The sequence below is a fragment of the Nanorana parkeri genome, unplaced genomic scaffold (genome assembly GCF_000935625.1).
Source record: "Nanorana parkeri isolate BGI_ZX_2015 unplaced genomic scaffold, ASM93562v1 scaffold516, whole genome shotgun sequence".
NCBI classification, from domain to species: domain Eukaryota; kingdom Metazoa; phylum Chordata; class Amphibia; order Anura; family Dicroglossidae; genus Nanorana; species Nanorana parkeri.
The window spans coordinates 569,540-588,429 of record NW_017306784.1 but is presented as its reverse complement, the minus strand read 5'-3'; the positions used below and the strand labels follow the sequence as shown (position 1 = coordinate 588,429).

Here is an 18,890-nt window from a genome sequence, read left to right as displayed (position 1 = left end):
TATATATAGTATTAGCAAAAGTGTGCCTGCTCTAGAATGGGCAAGGATGGGGATAGAGAGATTGGTAGCAGGTAAGTTGGGGTGTTGACAGGTGTAGTAGTGAGTATGAAAAATGGTGGGCAGGCATGGTATATCACCATGTGTGTGTTTTTAATGCCCAATCATTCTAGTAATATTTTAAAAGTGATTTCATGTGGTGGAACATTTGAACTGTAGCTTAGGTCCTGCTGCCATGGGCTTTGTCTGCCAAGTGCAGAACAGTAATGACAGGACAACAAAATGGGTCTCCATAATGGAAAATTAGATGACCACATACAAGCTATGTCCAAATTCTTTCTTTAGTCTTTTATAAAAGCATAACACGAGATGAACTGAGACTTCAAGTTGACGTGCTTCACACAAACAGACTAAGTACCTGTGTGCGTGAAACACATAAGAGGCCTCAATTTATTTCTTGTGGTATGCCCTTATATAAGAATAAAGAAACTGTTTGGACATAGCTGGTGTGCAGTCATCCAATTGTCCTGTATAGTGGCTGTTAGCAGATGAGCTGGGCAAACACGTGCCTATAGCATGCAAGCATTGATTAACCTGGAGCAACACACTGTTTTTTATACCTAGTAAACTATGCTTACAGTGTGCTTGGAAAAAAACAAATCCGGATGATTGAAGACTGGAAAAACTTTGCCCTGGTGTGACGAGAGTCCATTTCAAATGGTAGGGTCAGAAGATGACCTACAGTGTATGGATGCATTAATTTATCATATCTTCTGTTAACATTTAAGGCAGCTGGTGGTGTAATGGTATGCATAGTATTTTTCTATTAAGTCTCCACAGGGCGAAATCCTAAGGAATGGTTCCAGCAACTTTCTGAAGCTATGCTATGAATCACTTATGAAAGCAAAGCAGGTGCTACCTGGTACAAGATAGTTGAGAACAGAATGAGCACCCATTGTCATAGAGAGGAACAATAAAAGGGACTGTAGTTTAGATGGTCTTTTTATGTATGCTTGATATCAAATTTACAAAGACTGTTGTGCCATCTACAGGCATGTCAGCCTAGAACAGGGGTAGGCAACCTTGCACCCGGGCCCTTTGTTCCTTAGGCCCGCCACTGACTAAAGGGTTAGTAAGGACTGTAGCTGGATCCTTTGACATAAGGGGAGTACATTTAAGGTTTGGCAGATTGACATCCTGGTTATGGCAGGTCACCCAACAGGGCCTGCTAGTAAACACACCTTAAATCTGGAGTATCTTCAAAAGGTACAGTGTTTTAGGAAGGTGGGATATTGTTGGATCCCCAGCAGGAACAGCCGAATTTTTAAGAAAATCAAATCGATATTGGTCTGAAAAGAATTTGGGATGAGTAAATTGTTTACCAGGAGCATTCCAGTTTCTGTAAAGATCAGGTTGAAGTGATCTGGAAAAAGTTTGATAGTCTTAGAGCCTCTCAGGGATCCCACACTGGTATGAGTAGTAGTAGAAGCATCAAGCTTTTCCATTCTAAATGTGGATCGCACAGCATCAATAAGAGCTGATATAGTATGTTTAAGCCTGTAAACTATACAAGCTGATTCATGGCTCATCCGGAGCAAACTCATTCATCAAGTATTTGTGTAATTTTCAGTCAGAGAAGAAGTCCATGGCAGATGGCTCAGAGCTGCAAGCTGCTAGAGCTGCAAGAATGTCTAACAAAGATTCTGAAGAGGAAGGTGTGTCTACAGTCTCTGCATTTAGTGACAGCCAACATAGTAGCAAATAAAAGCTAGCATAGCTGTGGAGAATTCCTCCCTGAATAAGGCAGAAAAGGGAGCCCTTCCTTATAAAGCTATGGAAGACTGCGAGGAGTGTGTTGACTTGAGCAGGGGACACAAATCAAGTCTATTGGTGTATAGTCCCTTAGGAGGCACACTGCAGACTGCCCCAGAACTGTTAGAAGATCATGGGCTGGTGAGACCTGTTGCAATGGGACTGCTCCCCTTGTGCTTGGTACCCGACATGTTGTACTGCTTAAAAGGAACAACTTAATAGGGAACACCAGGTAAAAGACTTGGTTACAAACAACCAGCTACTTAAGCAGAAGAGGTTCAAAAGCTGGAGGTGACCAGATCACTGTAGGTGACAGCAAGGACTTACCGCAGAATAAAACCATCTCTCTTGCCGATAGGTAGAAAGGTGGGAATATGCTACCTCAAGCTAATTAAAAAAAGGGGGAAACAGAGCGGGGGTTGGGAGTGTGTGCATGAAGCTCAAAGAGGTGGTGAAGGGAAGGGTGTGTAAAGGTAGCATTTAACGTTAACAGTTAATGAAGTAGCTAGATGTTAGTAGATATGGTGTACTCATTAAGCCTCTCGGAGGCTGGGTCACACCAGAGGCTATGCTATGTCTCTGAACCCAGAAAGTGCCTTGTCGCTAAATAACACCGCACCCATAGGTCCGAGTAGCGTTACAGGCACAGCCCAGTATCCCAAGGTCACATTCTAGGCAGACTCTGCAATCCTCAGTCCAGTGGGGTGTGGCTACAGCCTCCAAGGCATTGCACATAAAACGGAAGCTTGCTGGAAGTGGGAGGAGTTATACCTGACTGGTTAACTTTTTTTTTGCCAGTGTCCAAATCCGTCTGTAGGCAGCAGCATAAGCCAATGGTATCAGAAATTACAGAATCATGTGCCCCCAATGAACAATAAAGAAATATACTGTATATTTCAATAGGAAAAAATGTTTTCGTAAAGCAATGAGCAATTTAACGTTAAGTGAAGGGCTGCAGTATTCCTATCCCAAGAATCATGTATAAATAGGAGTGTATATTGCATTTTGCACATAGGCCCTGTAGAAGTCCAGATGTCATCGGAAAAAACACAAACCCATCCTCTCTTTACTCAAGGTGCATGGAAGAAGCTAAAATTTGAATAAAACAGCAAAGGCTGCTTACATGGTGCACAGCTTGAAAGAACAAATTGATGAGTCTTCATAATATCCAGCAACTTCTGGTGTAATGACTTACAGGGTTTTTCACAAAAGGGTGAAGAGTTTGGAGAAGACAGGAGAAGTGACCAATCTAGGACAAAATAGCTGATTTGCAAAAATTCTCAGATTCAGCTCACTTTCCAGTTCAGCTATGTTGGCCTAGATTGTTCACTTCTCCTGCCTTCTCCAAACTCTTCACCCTTTTGTGAATAACCCTGTATGAAAGCAGACATGCGAGCACTAACATCATTCTTGGAAGTATTGTGGATCAGTGAAGTAAGAGTATCCACTGACTTCATACAGATGCGAATAAAAGTACATCATCAAGGAAGAGTTGACTAGTGAGATTAACTGATTAAGTATCTGTTTGGATCTGAGTGAAAATTAATATCACTTATTGATAAGACTTTTGCATTTTGAATGGTGCATCTGAGGAAAGTTTGGATGGAAAGATATATATAGGGATTAGTTTTAGACAATAAAAATATACTATGCAGGATTTCCAATAGATTCATTTTGAATTCACTCTAAATCATTTTGACCCACTTTTGCAGGCTTTTGTAGCTATTTTTGATACATGATCTTATCGAGCTACATTTAATGTAGTTATCACTAAACAGTGGTATAATTTTGTATTAGCACTTTTGTTGGCCGTTCTCCTAGTTTATCATGATCCAAAGTGAGGGAGAAGAGGGGTTTTTCTATCTTTGGGAAGGGTGGGGAGACACCATGCTGAATTCTGCCACCGTTTTAAACGAGACTTTTTTTGTCTAATAAAAGTGGGAAAAAATGACAAAGTACAACTCAAAACAGACAATGCATCAGACCTTATTGAGAAATGGGTTGCAGTAGCAGACTAAGTGTGATCTGTCATCTAAGAATAATGAAATGAGACTACAGTGGGCATTGAATAGGCAAACGGTACAACTGAAGATTGAAAATGCATTATCTGACTGAAGAGACTCGAGAACCTACAGTTTTTTTCAATTAAATTACCACAGATCAAAATACATAGAGGGAAGTTCCAGCAACTTGGTGAATCTATGTCATGAAGAAGTCAACTTGTTAATAAAGTAAAAGCAGGTTACTACATGATGATGATGGATAACTGTACATAATTTAGTAGCCACAGATTGCATTTCTAGATGCAAAGCTAACATCATTTGAATGTAGAATGCACCATTTTTAAAAAAATACCTTCACCAGCTCCAGGTTTAAAGTTGTTAGGGATTCATAGAGTCAGATAACTTTGGCCCTCATAAGCTACCCATGATATTGAAAATAAGTCTGACAGTTTAGCCAAAATTACAGCCACTGACTTAGAAGAGATAAGCAAAAAAGCACTAGTTAGAAATAAAAAATACCATTAAATTACAAGAATGTAGAGAATATTTAATTTAAACTGTCTCTGTTGTCAGGCTAAAGCAGATAGAATTATACTGTGTACGTGAGAGATGTTCAAAGCATGACCAGACACATTCTTGCAGATAATGCCAAGCAGAGAGAGTGAACAGACACTAGTGTTTCTGTCAGGAAATAATTCTTCCTATTCTCATTTGCTCAGTGCTCATCTTCGTCAGCTGGAAGCAAACCAGGAGCCCTATTAACATTTCCAATATCCAAATGTAATACGGCAACCAATGTCAGGCTTTCAGAAGTTTCTTTCACATGGGGGTTCTGTGCTCATACCACTGAACAACACTGTTGGTTATTCTCAGTAAAGTGTTTGGATGGTTTTGTTTCTACCATAATCATATTTGCCCCTGTAACCATTATTTAATGAATCAGAGACAAACGTTACTGACATCGTCACCTTTCTGGACAGCCAGGGGCTAACCCATTAATGCTATGATTTCGATAACATTGTGTAAAATCTTTCTGACAGTAGTAACCCTGTAAAGACCAGTTTACACTTCCTACTCATTACTAAGCAGCTTGTTTACATCTATGAATTATGTGAAACGTCAGGCCACTACTCCAATCAAGTAAAGCAGCAGCTGGAATCTGTGTGATCAGATATAATATAAAATTGACAATGAGACAGCACAGCTTTCTCATTATCAATTTTAGTTTACATGTATGCATGTTTTAGTGCATTTATAAAACACATGACATGCTGCATTTTCGTGCTTTTATCCAAGTTAAGCACGTCCACTGAAATGAATGTATCATGATAAATCCATATTCAAAATATTTCTCCCTCAGTTCACATAGTAGCACATCAAACATGCAAGTTACCACATATGCATGAGTGTGGAAGGGTCCAAAGTGCTGGACTGAGCACCTGATTTTTGTACTGGGGTGTATTGCAGTACTTTTTGAGGTGGCTGTCTTTTGGCTATAAACATTTTGAAATATTAAAACTATGAATATCGAGGTACACTATATCTTTGGTGCACGTAGAGGAGTTTACATCTGAACGAATCACTGTCACTGAGAAAAAAAGGGAGAAATCAAACATTTTAGAGCTGTCCCCAGAACAAGAGGTAAGGTGAAATCTTCCAGTGGGGACACTTGCTCTGTGGACAACTCTCTAACTGGGGAATTCCCCTCACTTGGGGAGATGTCCTCCCTGGGACAGGAAGTGAATGGAAATTTCCTCAATGGCACATAGACAGCAAAAAATATGCAGGCAGGAGTTTTAACTATTCTTTACTCTGTCCAAAACTGAAACAGGTTTGGCTATACAAACACAAGCAAAAGGGTGGTCACAGCAAATATTATTTCATGTATGTTTTTTTTCTTCAGTGGATGGCTTTCCTGTGTGTCTGTGAAAAGAAAATGTCCATCTATATCTGACCTTAGGGTTTTCCATGAAAATCTTCTCCATGTTGCAATAAGAACAGTAAGAGGAAACTTGACTAAAAAGTGAAGCACCATAGTTAAACTTTTAGCCATGATTTTGCAATGTGATCTCCTTTTTTCACATTTCCATAAAATTCTAGTAAGTTGATTAGTCAGCAAAACACACTGTTTGCCTGCCCTGATTGGTCTTACAAAGTGAAATTGTATCTACTGTAGTGAAAGTAAATGAATTGGTTTTGGCCAAAGCAAACAGAGCATTAAAACATAAGAAGGGCCCTTTAGAAAAGGTCAGCTAATGGGGAGAGAAAGAGTTGTTTACATGAGTTTAGGGTAATGACACCATAGTATGGATCTAAAGCATTCTTGCAGCATTAAAAAGGAGTAGAACATTTAGCAGAGATGGAAGAAATCCAAAACCATTTACAATATTGCTATTGTGGTGGAGTGTGCTTAGAAAGAGATGGAAGAAAGCAGAAGGGAAGGATTGTGAAATATGTATTCAGTGCAAAATGTACCATCCTCTTTTGTGTACTTTAGTTGATAAGAAATGTGTTGGTTTATGTTACTATTTGCAACCAAGAGTTATAATTTTTTACATCTCATACAGTAATGTCTGTCTATTTACTGTCTATTTACCTGAACAGGTACAAAGCACTATTTACTAAAAAAAGTGTTTTCTCACCATATCTGCTGATTGAGGTCCGTGATATGCTAGCTGAAGCTGGGATATTGTATGAAGAGGTTTGTTTGGGAACCAGTGCCACCACTGACCGATCTGAGACCTACATGGAAAGGAAAACATTTGAAAAGTTATCTTTGTACAGTAATGATTTACATATTTAATAAATAGTTCTGATTTTTTACATGCATATAATGTCTAAAGCTGGAGTAGTCAAGCAAAAAGGCCTTTATTAATCAGGATATTTAAGAAATCATAGCAGGTTAAGTATAATTATAGCTATTAGCATGCATACAAATGCTGTCATTCTTTTATTTCCTTGATAATTAGGGGGTTTAAAGGATCCCGGTGTTGCCACTCAATCTTCTATACAAACACAACATACCTAACAGTGTTGAGGAACACAGCCAAAGCACAAAAGTGCACAGTGTGTGGTTCAAATCTGAATGATATTATGTAACCAACTTAACTATATTATTTTCTCTAAAAGAATATGTAAAAATATTATCTTTGTGTTTACAGTTGAAACTTTTATACAAAGTAAATTCATTTATCTTTAAAAATCAACATTTTAGGCTCTCAAACTAGTCACTTACAAGTTTATTTTATAATCCCTTTGAAAATGTTCCAGTCCTCTAAAATGTTTTTTTTGTTTTCTAACCTTCCCAACTATTTACCTTAGCATAGTAAATGAGGTAAATCTCTGCTAACTTCCATCATCCATTCATGTGCAAATAAAATACTGTGTTTTTAATTGCCCTTGCTAAATGAGCGAATATTCTTTGCATTCAGAGAAACTTTATGTCCCTTTACACTAACAGAGGCAATAAAACACCAAGTTTACTTTCACATAAATCTAATAAGCAACACTTTTGATACTAGAGAAAGATACATCCTTTTGCAACTTCATGCAATCAAAATCTATGCACCAAACTGATTATAGTTAAAGTTTAGGACTTAAACCTATTTTAATGACTAAATTCATTAATTCTATGATGCCATTGTACCATGAGGCTCAAAACATGACAAGTTTTGTGCACAAATGCGTCACACAAGGCTGTGACATTATAGATTAGAAATAAAACAGTATCTAAACCCTAAATCTATTTTCTAGTACATCATGCCTTACTGTATACAATTTTCTTAAGTACATTTGATTGCAGTTTCCCCCCCCTGAGATTCTGACAATAACAGCATTTTCTGATACAAGCTGATGATGCCAAACCAGGGCCTCTCAATTAGTAGCAACACTGTCAGACTGCCATACTTGCTTCTTCAGTTGGCTTTTGGGTCAGTGCATTATTCCTGCAGACCTGATCAGCAGTAGATCTAAAGAAAGACCTTTTAGTCTACAGGCAATTTCCCCAACAGAGCTCTCCGTGGTGCTGAAAAGTTTATTCAGTTTCAATACTAGGAGGGCTAAATGTCACAGAAAAAAAAAAACAATGTGTTAAACTCACAGCTACAGAAGCATAATGTTAGACATATGTGAACCTCCTAAATATTAAGTGTAGTTTAGAATCCATGTAGAATCCAAGTGCAATTTTAAGCTGTTCCTTTTTTAAACTGAAAAAAGTAACTGTGCTCCTGTAACATGCACAATCGTAGATTTGTGCAAAGAGGTTTTCTGGAAAGTGGACTAAAATGCATGTTCAGCCATAGGCGTAGGGGGAGATTAGAACCCCTGCTACTCACTGTCATACAGGGCAGAGAGATTTCACTTACTGTCACAGTGACAATAGTTTCACCAACATGAAGGTAAAAGAAATCTTCAATGGCAATACAAATTTTTTTTTTTTTTTGGCAGAGTAGGGAAGACTAGAATTCCAGTCAGCTTTTTATTATGGTCTGTGTTACTGTTGCAATTTCCTCTAGCTTCCTGTCTTGTGAAACTATTGGCATCCTAACAGTGAAGGAGGGGACATTTTTCTAATAGAACACAGATAGGCTCCATTAGCCTAGGCTGTCCAAAACAAAAGGAAGAAAACAAACAAACTTGGGACACTTTGCACAATTTAAATCAAATGTATTTCCCCTATAAAAAGTGGCAGCCAAGGTTTATTTGATTTCTTCTTACTGATACATAATTTATATATAATTACATGACATTTTACATTATTGTATCATTTCAATTTATTTTGATTAAAGATGCTCAAATATAAACACTACTTGAATATATATTAGTAGACTGCATCGCATTGGGGGGCTTAAAATAGAACTATGGGCAAAACAGAAATAAGTAATATTATAACACCTTGGTAAAAACTATACTGGTCAAACAATCATATAGTTTTTAAAAGAACATTTTGTTGTCCCATCTTAAAGAAGTAGAATCCATGCAGTTTAATTACAGCTAAACTACAAAGAGAATAAGCAGCTATGGCAACTTGCCACTGGACAATGTTGCCCCCTTAAAAGGAGAACTATGAGGTGAGTGATTTTCACTCACCTCATAGTTCTAGCGGACCTGTGACAATGAGACTGTCACAGGTCGGCTCAGTAGATCGGGAGGTGAGAGAACATATACCGGCGTTAGCTCACCTCTTGATCCTGTCACGGCTCTCTGCCGTGACAGGGGAGGGGCTGGATTCCCCCCTCCCCGCTCCGATCCGCCAGCGCTGACTGGCGGGGAGGGGGCGGGTACAGCTGGCTCTGCCCAAATAGGCAGAGCCAGCTGTCAGTCACGCAGCTGGGCGGATCCCGGCACAATTGCCGGGATCCGCTTTAGCTGCGGCGTCTCAGTATACCGCGAGCAGCTGCTCGCGCTATACTGCGGTGTCTCAGTATACAGCCCACTGTATACTGAGCCTAGGGTGATGGGAGGATGCTAGCTTGTGTCCTCCCGTTACCCTAAGGAGAACTATGGGGAAAAGACTTAACCCCATAGTTCTCCTTTAACCGCAATGTGATATTTCAGGACTAATCTACTGAACAACGATGTTTCACCATCGGTACTTCCATGACAAGTGACAAATCCTCAGCTGGCTGTTGTTTGTAAACAAACCAGCTGGGGATGCTGGATGATGTAATTGACCAAAGTTGCTCATGAGCATATCTGATCAATAACGCCAATCAGGATCCCTGGCTAGCTTGTTTACATTTGGGTGGGTGAACTGGCTAATTTAGGCCAATTTGTTCATGCTCAGCCCAAGCCCAAAGCTCATCCCTACCCCAGGTAATGCATTTTAGTCAATCACAGACAGGCAATTACATTCAATTTATATGCAACCATTTGTGTAAAAAATGTAAATTATTATCAAAAGTGATCCTGTATATTTTAGTAAGCAAACCTTTTACATCAGAGACATTTCTATTACAATCATCAATATGATTGGATGATGTCCACAATTTCCCATGAGAAATACCAAGAAGGCATTTAGACATTTCCCCCCCAAAACAGTTTGGTATATACTGAGATAACTAAACACTGGACCATGCAAAGTGAGGTGTCCTTCTATATAAGTATTCCAATGAGGCATACGTACATCAGACTGCAATCTATAGTATTCCATCACCTTAGTTAAAACATTTCAATATCATAATGTAGACTTGTGTCACATGTGATACCCATATAACCACTACTGTTTTTTTTTTACCATTGACAGTTGAATCAGCAATAATGCATCAATATTGTTTATAATTCATATGTGTGCTATTGTTATAATAGATAGGGGGTGGCCATAAAGGTTATCGGAGTCTGTGTGTCAAATCCAAATGTAGAGCAAACTTAGACATTGAGCAAAGTGTCCAGGTGAATTGTATGTCTCCAGTAAGTCACTGTCCATAAGTGATTATCCCACTGTGTGGGTTCTCATCTGACATGAGAGCTTCACATCTTTACAGAGACCATCTTCATGACATTGTGTTGTGGAGCTTCATAAGGATGCAAAGGATGCATCTACACAATTGATGGCATTCGGCAGAATCAGTGGGATGACCATTGCACAATCATCTCCTCTCTTCGCTAAGTAACCATTGACACCACTGCTGTTTGCTGAGCTGTCCTCCTGTTGACCACAGGTGAAAGGGGGCTCTCCCTTTCCCACTAACAACCAATGAAGGATATCCCTCCTCCCACTGACCACTAATTCAAGATGCAGTCCTTTTCCCAATGATCACCAACTGGTCAATAATTAATTAGCCAATATAATGAGGCACTTTTCCTTTGCCATCAACATAACAGGAGCATGTCTCCACTAACCACCAATTCAAAAGGGGCATTTTACCATTGGCCACCAATAAAACAAAGCACTTCTACACACCACCAATGTAATAAAGCACTTCTCCACCAACTACCAATGTAATAGAGTCATTTCTCCACTGATGATCAATGTAATGGGTCACTTTTCTAATGACCACCAATGGAACGGGCGCATTTCTCCAATGGCCACCAATGTAATGGGTGCATTTTTCCACTGACCATCAACGTAATGGTGGGATTTCTCAAATAACCACCATTGTAATGGGGTAATTTATCCACTGGCCACCACTGTAATACAAGCACTTCTCTGATTACCAAATATTTTCTATGGTAATCTGCAACCTCACTGAATATAAGTAAAAAAACCCAAAAAAAACACCTTCTTTTTCATCAACAACACACTCATTCAATATTAGTGATATAGTGACTACACTGTAAGGGCTCTCCTTCCTTTCCCTCTTTCTTCTTTTTCATGTGTACTTCTTGAGGTTCCTCCTCACTCCTTTTTGTGTGACCTTAGGAACAGCATTTCAAAACTTGATACACTGTCTGTAATTTTAAGGGGCACATCCCCAGTGAGCACCAATGTAAGCCATGGAAGCATGTAAAAAGTAGCCTACAGCCCAACTTGCTGACTTGACACAAAAAAATACAATATTAAAATAAATGTACCTGTCTGTAAAAAATAAATAAATACATATTTATTTTCCCCTTGAGCTTATAAAAACACTGTACATTTCCTTAAAGTTTTCTTTAATTCATTTCAAGTCCAACTTCCTCTGTACTTCAATTGTTATTGACCTATGCTCGTTAAGTCTAGGTGGGAGATGAAGTATGAATGAGTATTACTTTAACCCCCATTTCGGAAGGCTCTGGCGCTCCTCTTTTCTCCCTGCTGCTGCAGGGGTCGTTTGATGTCATCATGTAAAATGTGGGGCTATTAGCCCTGCATTGCAGGTGGAGGAGGCAGGGGTGTGACCAGGAGCACATTAGTGAATAGTCTTCATGGGACCAAATCGGGCAGATTGATTAAGTCTGCCGTAGTGCCGCTAGATTTAATGAGCATATAATCTTTGAAGTGCGGGTGTAGCAAGAGTATTTTTTTTTCTTCAGAGTCTTCAGAACCCTCACGTAGATGTTTTGTAAGTTTATGGTAAAAAACAGGAAACAGGAAAGTTTTGCAATTTTGTATTCCTGCACATTGATATTGTTGCTTATCAGTAAAGCCTACTTGTCTTAAACATTTTCATAATAATAACTGTATCTGTATAGTTATAGCTATCTAAAGTAACAGCTTGCTCTATTCCCATGAAGAAATCAACCAAATGACATCCAATATACTGGCCATTTATGGCCACACAGAGATTTGTAGCCAATTTAACTGAAGGATCCAGATCACTGGAGGCAACATAGCTGACAACTTTGCAATGTGCTGAAATAATTAATGGCATTCCTATCTGTAATTAGGAGAATACTGAAATAATTAAACTGGTAAACAAACACACTAGATGATTTTGGCACCACTGCCTTCGTGAATATTTGGTGGAAAATATAGCAATATATTCCAGAAGATGGGCTTTAAAAGTGAAATGTGTCAAATGTATAAATTTAGAATGGAAATATGTCAAATGTAAAAATTTAAAAGTAAAAAAAAAAAAAAAAAAAAAAAAAGCTTATGAGGCAATCGGGTCTCATATATATGATACAGAAATTCCAACTGTATATAATAGAATGATTTTGAAAAATACTAGTGTATTACTAGTGTTACAGTTACACTGATTATACCTTTGAAAGAAAAAGCTTAATGTATTTTAACAACTTCATTTTTTTCCCCTTGCAAGAAAAGGTTTCTACAAAAATGTAAAAGGGTCAACAAGATCAACAGACAAAGCTAAAATGTTAAGAAATCAGTGAAGAATCTAACAGCAGAAAATGTATAGAGACATGGGGGAAATTGTTGGCAAAACCCACTGAAGAGTGAAAAAATTCCCTGATAAGCACTGGTACATACAGTATGCCAAAAGTCTAAGTACACATCTGAGCAGAGGGATGGCAATCCATTAGAAGATTAGGGATGAATGATGTAATCAAGAAGAAAAAGGATTTATCTGAAAACTTTGGATTTCACCTTCGCCCAAATTTCTGCTAAATTAGCCTCCTAATCTTGTCACACGCCGGCGTTTAGGCAAAAAGCAGCATGGCAATACACCACTGTATATCAGAGTGTTTAATAGTGTTACAAATGGTACAGATGGTGAAACATGGGGATACTGGAAGCTTTGTTTGATAGTGACAGGCTTTCAGACCATGGTTCTACATGTTTCAATATGCCTGGAGAAAAAACAAACAAACAGTTGACCCTTTGGTCATTTTTAAATGCCATATACTGGCTACTGAATGATGTATTGAGGACTAACAGATATGAGTTACGGTCTTAGGTGGTTGTAGTCAGGTGCATTATGATTGTCAGATAATAACTTGATAACAAAACTGGTAAACCTTGTTGTCATGCAATTTATGAATACAATTGGAAGTAGCATTTTTTAGGACTATACCTGACCTTTGGAGTGGATACATCTATAAAAAGGATTAGTCTGCTAAAGCCACCTGAATTGTCTCACGAGTAACACAAATAAGATATTTTTGTCAGAGCCATGGATTAAAATGAGCAGCAGGCTCAAAACAAGGACTGTTATTTTAAAAGGGACAGACATGGAACAGTCTTTTTGATAAAGCAGTTCAACATGTTTTCATTTCATTCACAAACAGAATAAATACATGAATAAATAAATGAAATAATGGAGAGGCCATATTGCTTATTTGTTAGACCAAATACAACTGTTTTTAAGTAATTTTACAGTGTAATTTGATAGTATAGATAATTACCTTGTAATGTTGGATATAAATCTATAAATTCTTAATAGGCATTTGTATTTGCAACACTGTATATATGGACAGGTTGAGAGAAATTTTTCTGAAATTTTTTTTTAGTTTACCCATGTCACAATCTGGCTGACCTTGGACCAAAAGGTGGCACCCCCTAGAGCCAGTGGCCATCATTTTCACACCCTGTACCGGTCTAACCATTTTACATGTGGATGTGCAAGCTATATCAGCTTGGGATGGGGGGGCACACTTTGACATCTTTGTCTTGAGTGCCAGAGGACCTTGTCCCACCACTGATTTCCATGGTAGTGTTAACTGTATGTTATATAAAGTATGTTCCTATCACCTAGTATATTAAAATAGCTTTATTATATTGTACTTTTAGTTCTAATCTTACTATCATTGTTAACTTTGCACATTTCTGTAATCTGCTGACAATAGTCAGCATGTCATATTGCCCTAATTTAATAACCGCAGTGAAAATAACCTACAATTGCATAACATAGGAGTCTGAGAAGTAACTTCATAACCTAATATATGAAAAGTGTGCTCACGTGAACATTTCTCACTGTGTATCGCAAACAGTCAGGATTCAGTCAATTCAGTCAAAAAAGAAAGACGGCTGGAAGCTAAATTGATTACTATTGGCAACAAGAAAAAAATTCTTATGCACACTTTTCATATACCGTATATACTCGAGTATAATAATTATATATGTATTGTCTGCACTGTATTAGCAGTATATACTCTATATAGAGTATATACTGCTAATACAGTGCAGACAATACATATATTAGCATACAGTGTATTAGCAGTATATACTACATATAGAGTATATACTGCTAATACAGTGCAGACAATACATATATAATTGCTTAATAAATCTCTCTCCCCCACCAAATCTGCCCTCACTCACTGTGTCCGTGTGCCGGTGATCGATCAAAACTACGAACACATCACCGGAGAGAGCAGGGACGAGTCAGCGGCGCGCTATGCCGCCAGTGCAGACAATACATTTACAATTATACTAACATGAATGGATTAAATGATCTGTATGTAGCCCTGTACTATGGATCATTTAACCCATTCATGTTAGCAGAGGATCATTGTAAATGTATTGTTGCAGGCACTCTATATGTACATGCACTATATACTACATATAGAATGCACTGAACAATAGATTTACAATTATACTCTGCTAATATGAATGGGTTAAATGATCCGTAGTACATGATATGTAGCCCTGTACCCCCTTTTCCACTTACAGAGCTAGGTTATTTTTCTTTTAAATAAATATTAATGTAATTTTATTGGTATCTATCTATCTACCAGTAGCTGCCTCATTTCCCATACTTTTTCCCAGTTTTTTTGTGGTAAAATTAGGTACCTCGGCTTATATTCGGGACGACCTATACTCGAGTATATACGGTATATGAATCTCTTAGGGTAGTGAAGGTAATGTGGATTTAGATCTATATTTAATTTGAGTGGATCCGAGCAGTTAAATGACTCAGTATAAAAAGGTAATTATGATAACACATGTAGATAATAAATGGGGTTCTTTTAAGAGAACATATCAATACTGCAAAACACACACACAGACATATATATATATATACACACACATATATATATATATATACCCACAGTATATAATATTCTCATGGTGATCAACAATTTTAGCAATGATTCCTGGTCCCATTCCTGTCAATTTAACTTTAGGGAGCTCTTGAGGGGGAAGCCACTACAGTGATGACACTGAATAAGGAAAAGGACCACTATGGGGGGGATGCTGGATGCCAAAATAGGTGCAGTACAGGAGACCTGGAGGAGTAGAGGCACTCCAAAGGGAGGAAAGGTGCACTACAGGAGGGAGAGGTATAACAGAGAAAATGTGGGATTAAAAGGCAAGTAGAGGTAAAGTGATGCATAGTATAGGGGGGTACTGGAGAAAGAGAAAATATGAGGGCACACTGGAAAGGAAAAGAGCAATACAGAGGAGACACAAAAGGGGAAAGAGAGCAACAAAACAAAGGGGGTGAAGGAGGTGGAGAGCAAGCACTGTAAAAAGTGTGATTTTGAAGGAAGGCACAAAGGTTGGTGTTTTCATTACTCCCACACTGCAATCCCTCCTGGAAAGAAATGACCACAACTTTGCTATGTTGATAATAGCAGTTTATACTGTATATTGGAAGTATGGTTCTTGTTGGTAGGAAAAGTGACAGCTTGTGCTACTTGTGAGACAAGAATTCTGAAGTTCTGACGTTTAAAGTGCAATTTCAGCATCCAAATAGTTGACACACATCTGGCAAATATTAGAAATCACGAGCCGCTCCATTCAACACTTCACTTGTACCTCTTTCCTGTTGTGTTCCACCTCATCTGATCAATACTGTCTATACAATACACTGTCAGGGCTATTCACAAAAGGGTGAAGAGTTTGGAGAAGGCCGGAGAAGTGAACAATCTAGGCCAAAATAGCTGATTTGGATAAATTATCCAATTCAGTTCACTTTCCAGTTCAGCTGTGTTGTCCTAGATTGTTCACTTCTCCGGCCTTCTCCAAACCCCTCACCCTTTTTGTGAATAACCCTGTGTATGTTACTCCAGTCTCTGCTATGCCTATTGATAGTTGATACCATGAGAATTTCTGCAATAGGTTTTGCAATGTCAGTGTATAGCACTATAGCAATAGTTTCCTATTGTACACATATAAATTAAATTTAGAGGTTTAGTGATGAGCTTAACAAAGTGGATCTGCCCTGCCATTATTGCTTACTATGCCCTCTTTTCACCCATGCAGAATCTTTCAGAATATGAAATAAAATTAAACCATTTGCATAAGAGAATATTCATGTACCTGGTAGTGCACAAGGGTGTTAAGCCTCTTCCAGTCACCTTCTATCTTAGTTGTTATATCTTCATCTTGTAGAACAACTCTTGCGATCCGCCCTTGTCTCCACTCTGTAAAGAAGGATGTCAAAAATCATGCAAAACTCAAGGCTGCAAGTCACAAACTAATTTGCATACTTAAGGGAAGCATACTATACACAAAGCAAAGGTTTGCTGCCAATTTGCTGAATATTTTAGCTTTTAACATTTCTACATGTGTGGTTGACTAATCCTGGTCATCTATACTATAGAATATACATAAATAATAGAATATGATACAAGATAAAGTCAATAAAATCATAGGAATAATATACTACATATTCTTTTATTTCATATGACTGATTAGGAATCAATTTTTGGTAACCTACCCAAGTCCATATCTACTGCTCTTGGCCTCTGAGAATATGGTACATTTTTATATACAGCATCCAAGATCTTTTCCTTGACTTGAGTGATAGTGTCACAGTTTAAGACTTTCACAGGAATCTCTGGGCTGTTCTCATTGTCGGGGTTCACACAATTTAAAATCTACAAAGCATGAGAAAAGAACACAGTATAAAAAAATTGAAGCCAGGGTCTCATACAGTCACACAAAGATGCAATATAGCTGCAATGCAAAAATATATCCATTTAGACTTCTAACATTTTTGTAGATGAGTAACAACTCACTCATATGATTGTTTGGAAATTATTATTATACAGGACTTATATAGCGCCAACAGTTTGCACAGCGCTTTACAATATAGGGAAGACATTATAATTACAATACAATACAATTCAAGACAAGATGGTAAGGAGGGCCCTGCCTGTGAGGGCTTACAATCTAAGAGGGATAGAAGTGAACAATCTAGGCCAAAATAGCTGATTTGGATAAATTATCCAATTCAGTTCACTTTCCAGTTCAGCTGTGTTGTCCTAGATTGTTCACTTCTCCGGCCTTCTCCAAACCCCTCACCCTTTTTGTGAATAACCCTGTGTATGTTACTCCAGTCTCTGCTATGCCTATTGATAGTTGATACCATGAGAATTTCTGCAATAGGTTTTGCAATGTCAGTGTATAGCACTATAGCAATAGTTTCCTATTGTACACATATAAATTAAATTTAGAGGTTTAGTGATGAGCTTAACAAAGTGGATCTGCCCTGCCATTATTGCTTACTATGCCCTCTTTTCACCCATGCAGAATCTTTCAGAATATGAAATAAAATTAAACCATTTGCATAAGAGAATATTCATGTACCTGGTAGTGCACAAGGGTGTTAAGCCTCTTCCAGTCACCTTCTATCTTAGTTGTTATATCTTCATCTTGTAGAACAACTCTTGCGATCCGCCCTTGTCTCCACTCTGTAAAGAAGGATGTCAAAAATCATGCAAAACTCAAGGCTGCAAGTCACAAACTAATTTGCATACTTAAGGGAAGCATACTATACACAAAGCAAAGGTTTGCTGCCAATTTGCTGAATATTTTAGCTTTTAACATTTCTACATGTGTGGTTGACTAATCCTGGTCATCTATACTATAGAATATACATAAATAATAGAATATGATACAAGATAAAGTCAATAAAATCATAGGAATAATATACTACATATTCTTTTATTTCATATGACTGATTAGGAATCAATTTTTGGTAACCTACCCAAGTCCATATCTACTGCTCTTGGCCTCTGAGAATATGGTACATTTTTATATACAGCATCCAAGATCTTTTCCTTGACTTGAGTGATAGTGTCACAGTTTAAGACTTTCACAGGAATCTCTGGGCTGTTCTCATTGTCGGGGTTCACACAATTTAAAATCTACAAAGCATGAGAAAAGAACACAGTATAAAAAAATTGAAGCCAGGGTCTCATACAGTCACACAAAGATGCAATATAGCTGCAATGCAAAAATATATCCATTTAGACTTCTAACATTTTTGTAGATGAGTAACAACTCACTCATATGATTGTTTGGAAATTATTATTATACAGGACTTATATAGCGCCAACAGTTTGCACAGCGCTTTACAATATAGGGAAGACATTATAATTACAATACAATACAATTCAAGACAAGATGGTAAGGAGGGCCCTGCCTGTGAGGGCTTACAATCTAAGAGGGAGGGGCAAGTGATAAATGAGGAGGTAGCTGTGTGGGGATGAATTGTTTGAAAAAGAGTTCAGTGGTTAGTTTGACGTGTGATAGGCTTCCCTAAAGAGATGAGTCTTTAGTGATTGCTGAAAGGCAGTCAGAGTGGGAGATAGATGGACAGGTTAGGGTAAGGAGCTCCAAAGAATGGGAGAGACTCTAGAGAAGTTGACGAGGAAGCTAGAGAGCAGGAGGTCTTGGGAGGAGCGTAGGGGACGGTTAGGGTGATACTTAGAGACAAGGTTAGAGATATAACCAGGGGCAGAGTTGTGAAGTGGTTTGTATTTAGAATGTTATCCTTTGGGCGATTGGAAGCCAGTGCAGGGATC

The 18,890-nt window shown here is 38.1% G+C and overlaps 1 protein-coding gene across 1 annotated transcript in view; it reads right to left on the bottom strand.

Annotated features, from left to right (window-relative positions):
• Positions 1–18,890, bottom strand: part of PLXNA2 (plexin A2) — a 275,782-nt gene that overhangs the window by 5,709 nt on the left and 251,183 nt on the right. The window contains exons 24-26 of the mRNA XM_018561322.1: positions 18,071–18,230; positions 17,671–17,774; positions 6,455–6,554 (exon numbers count right to left, since the gene is read on the bottom strand). Of these exons, the coding sequence (XP_018416824.1) occupies positions 6,455–6,554; positions 17,671–17,774; positions 18,071–18,230 (364 nt within the window). The remainder of the gene's footprint in view (positions 1–6,454; positions 6,555–17,670; positions 17,775–18,070; positions 18,231–18,890) is intronic.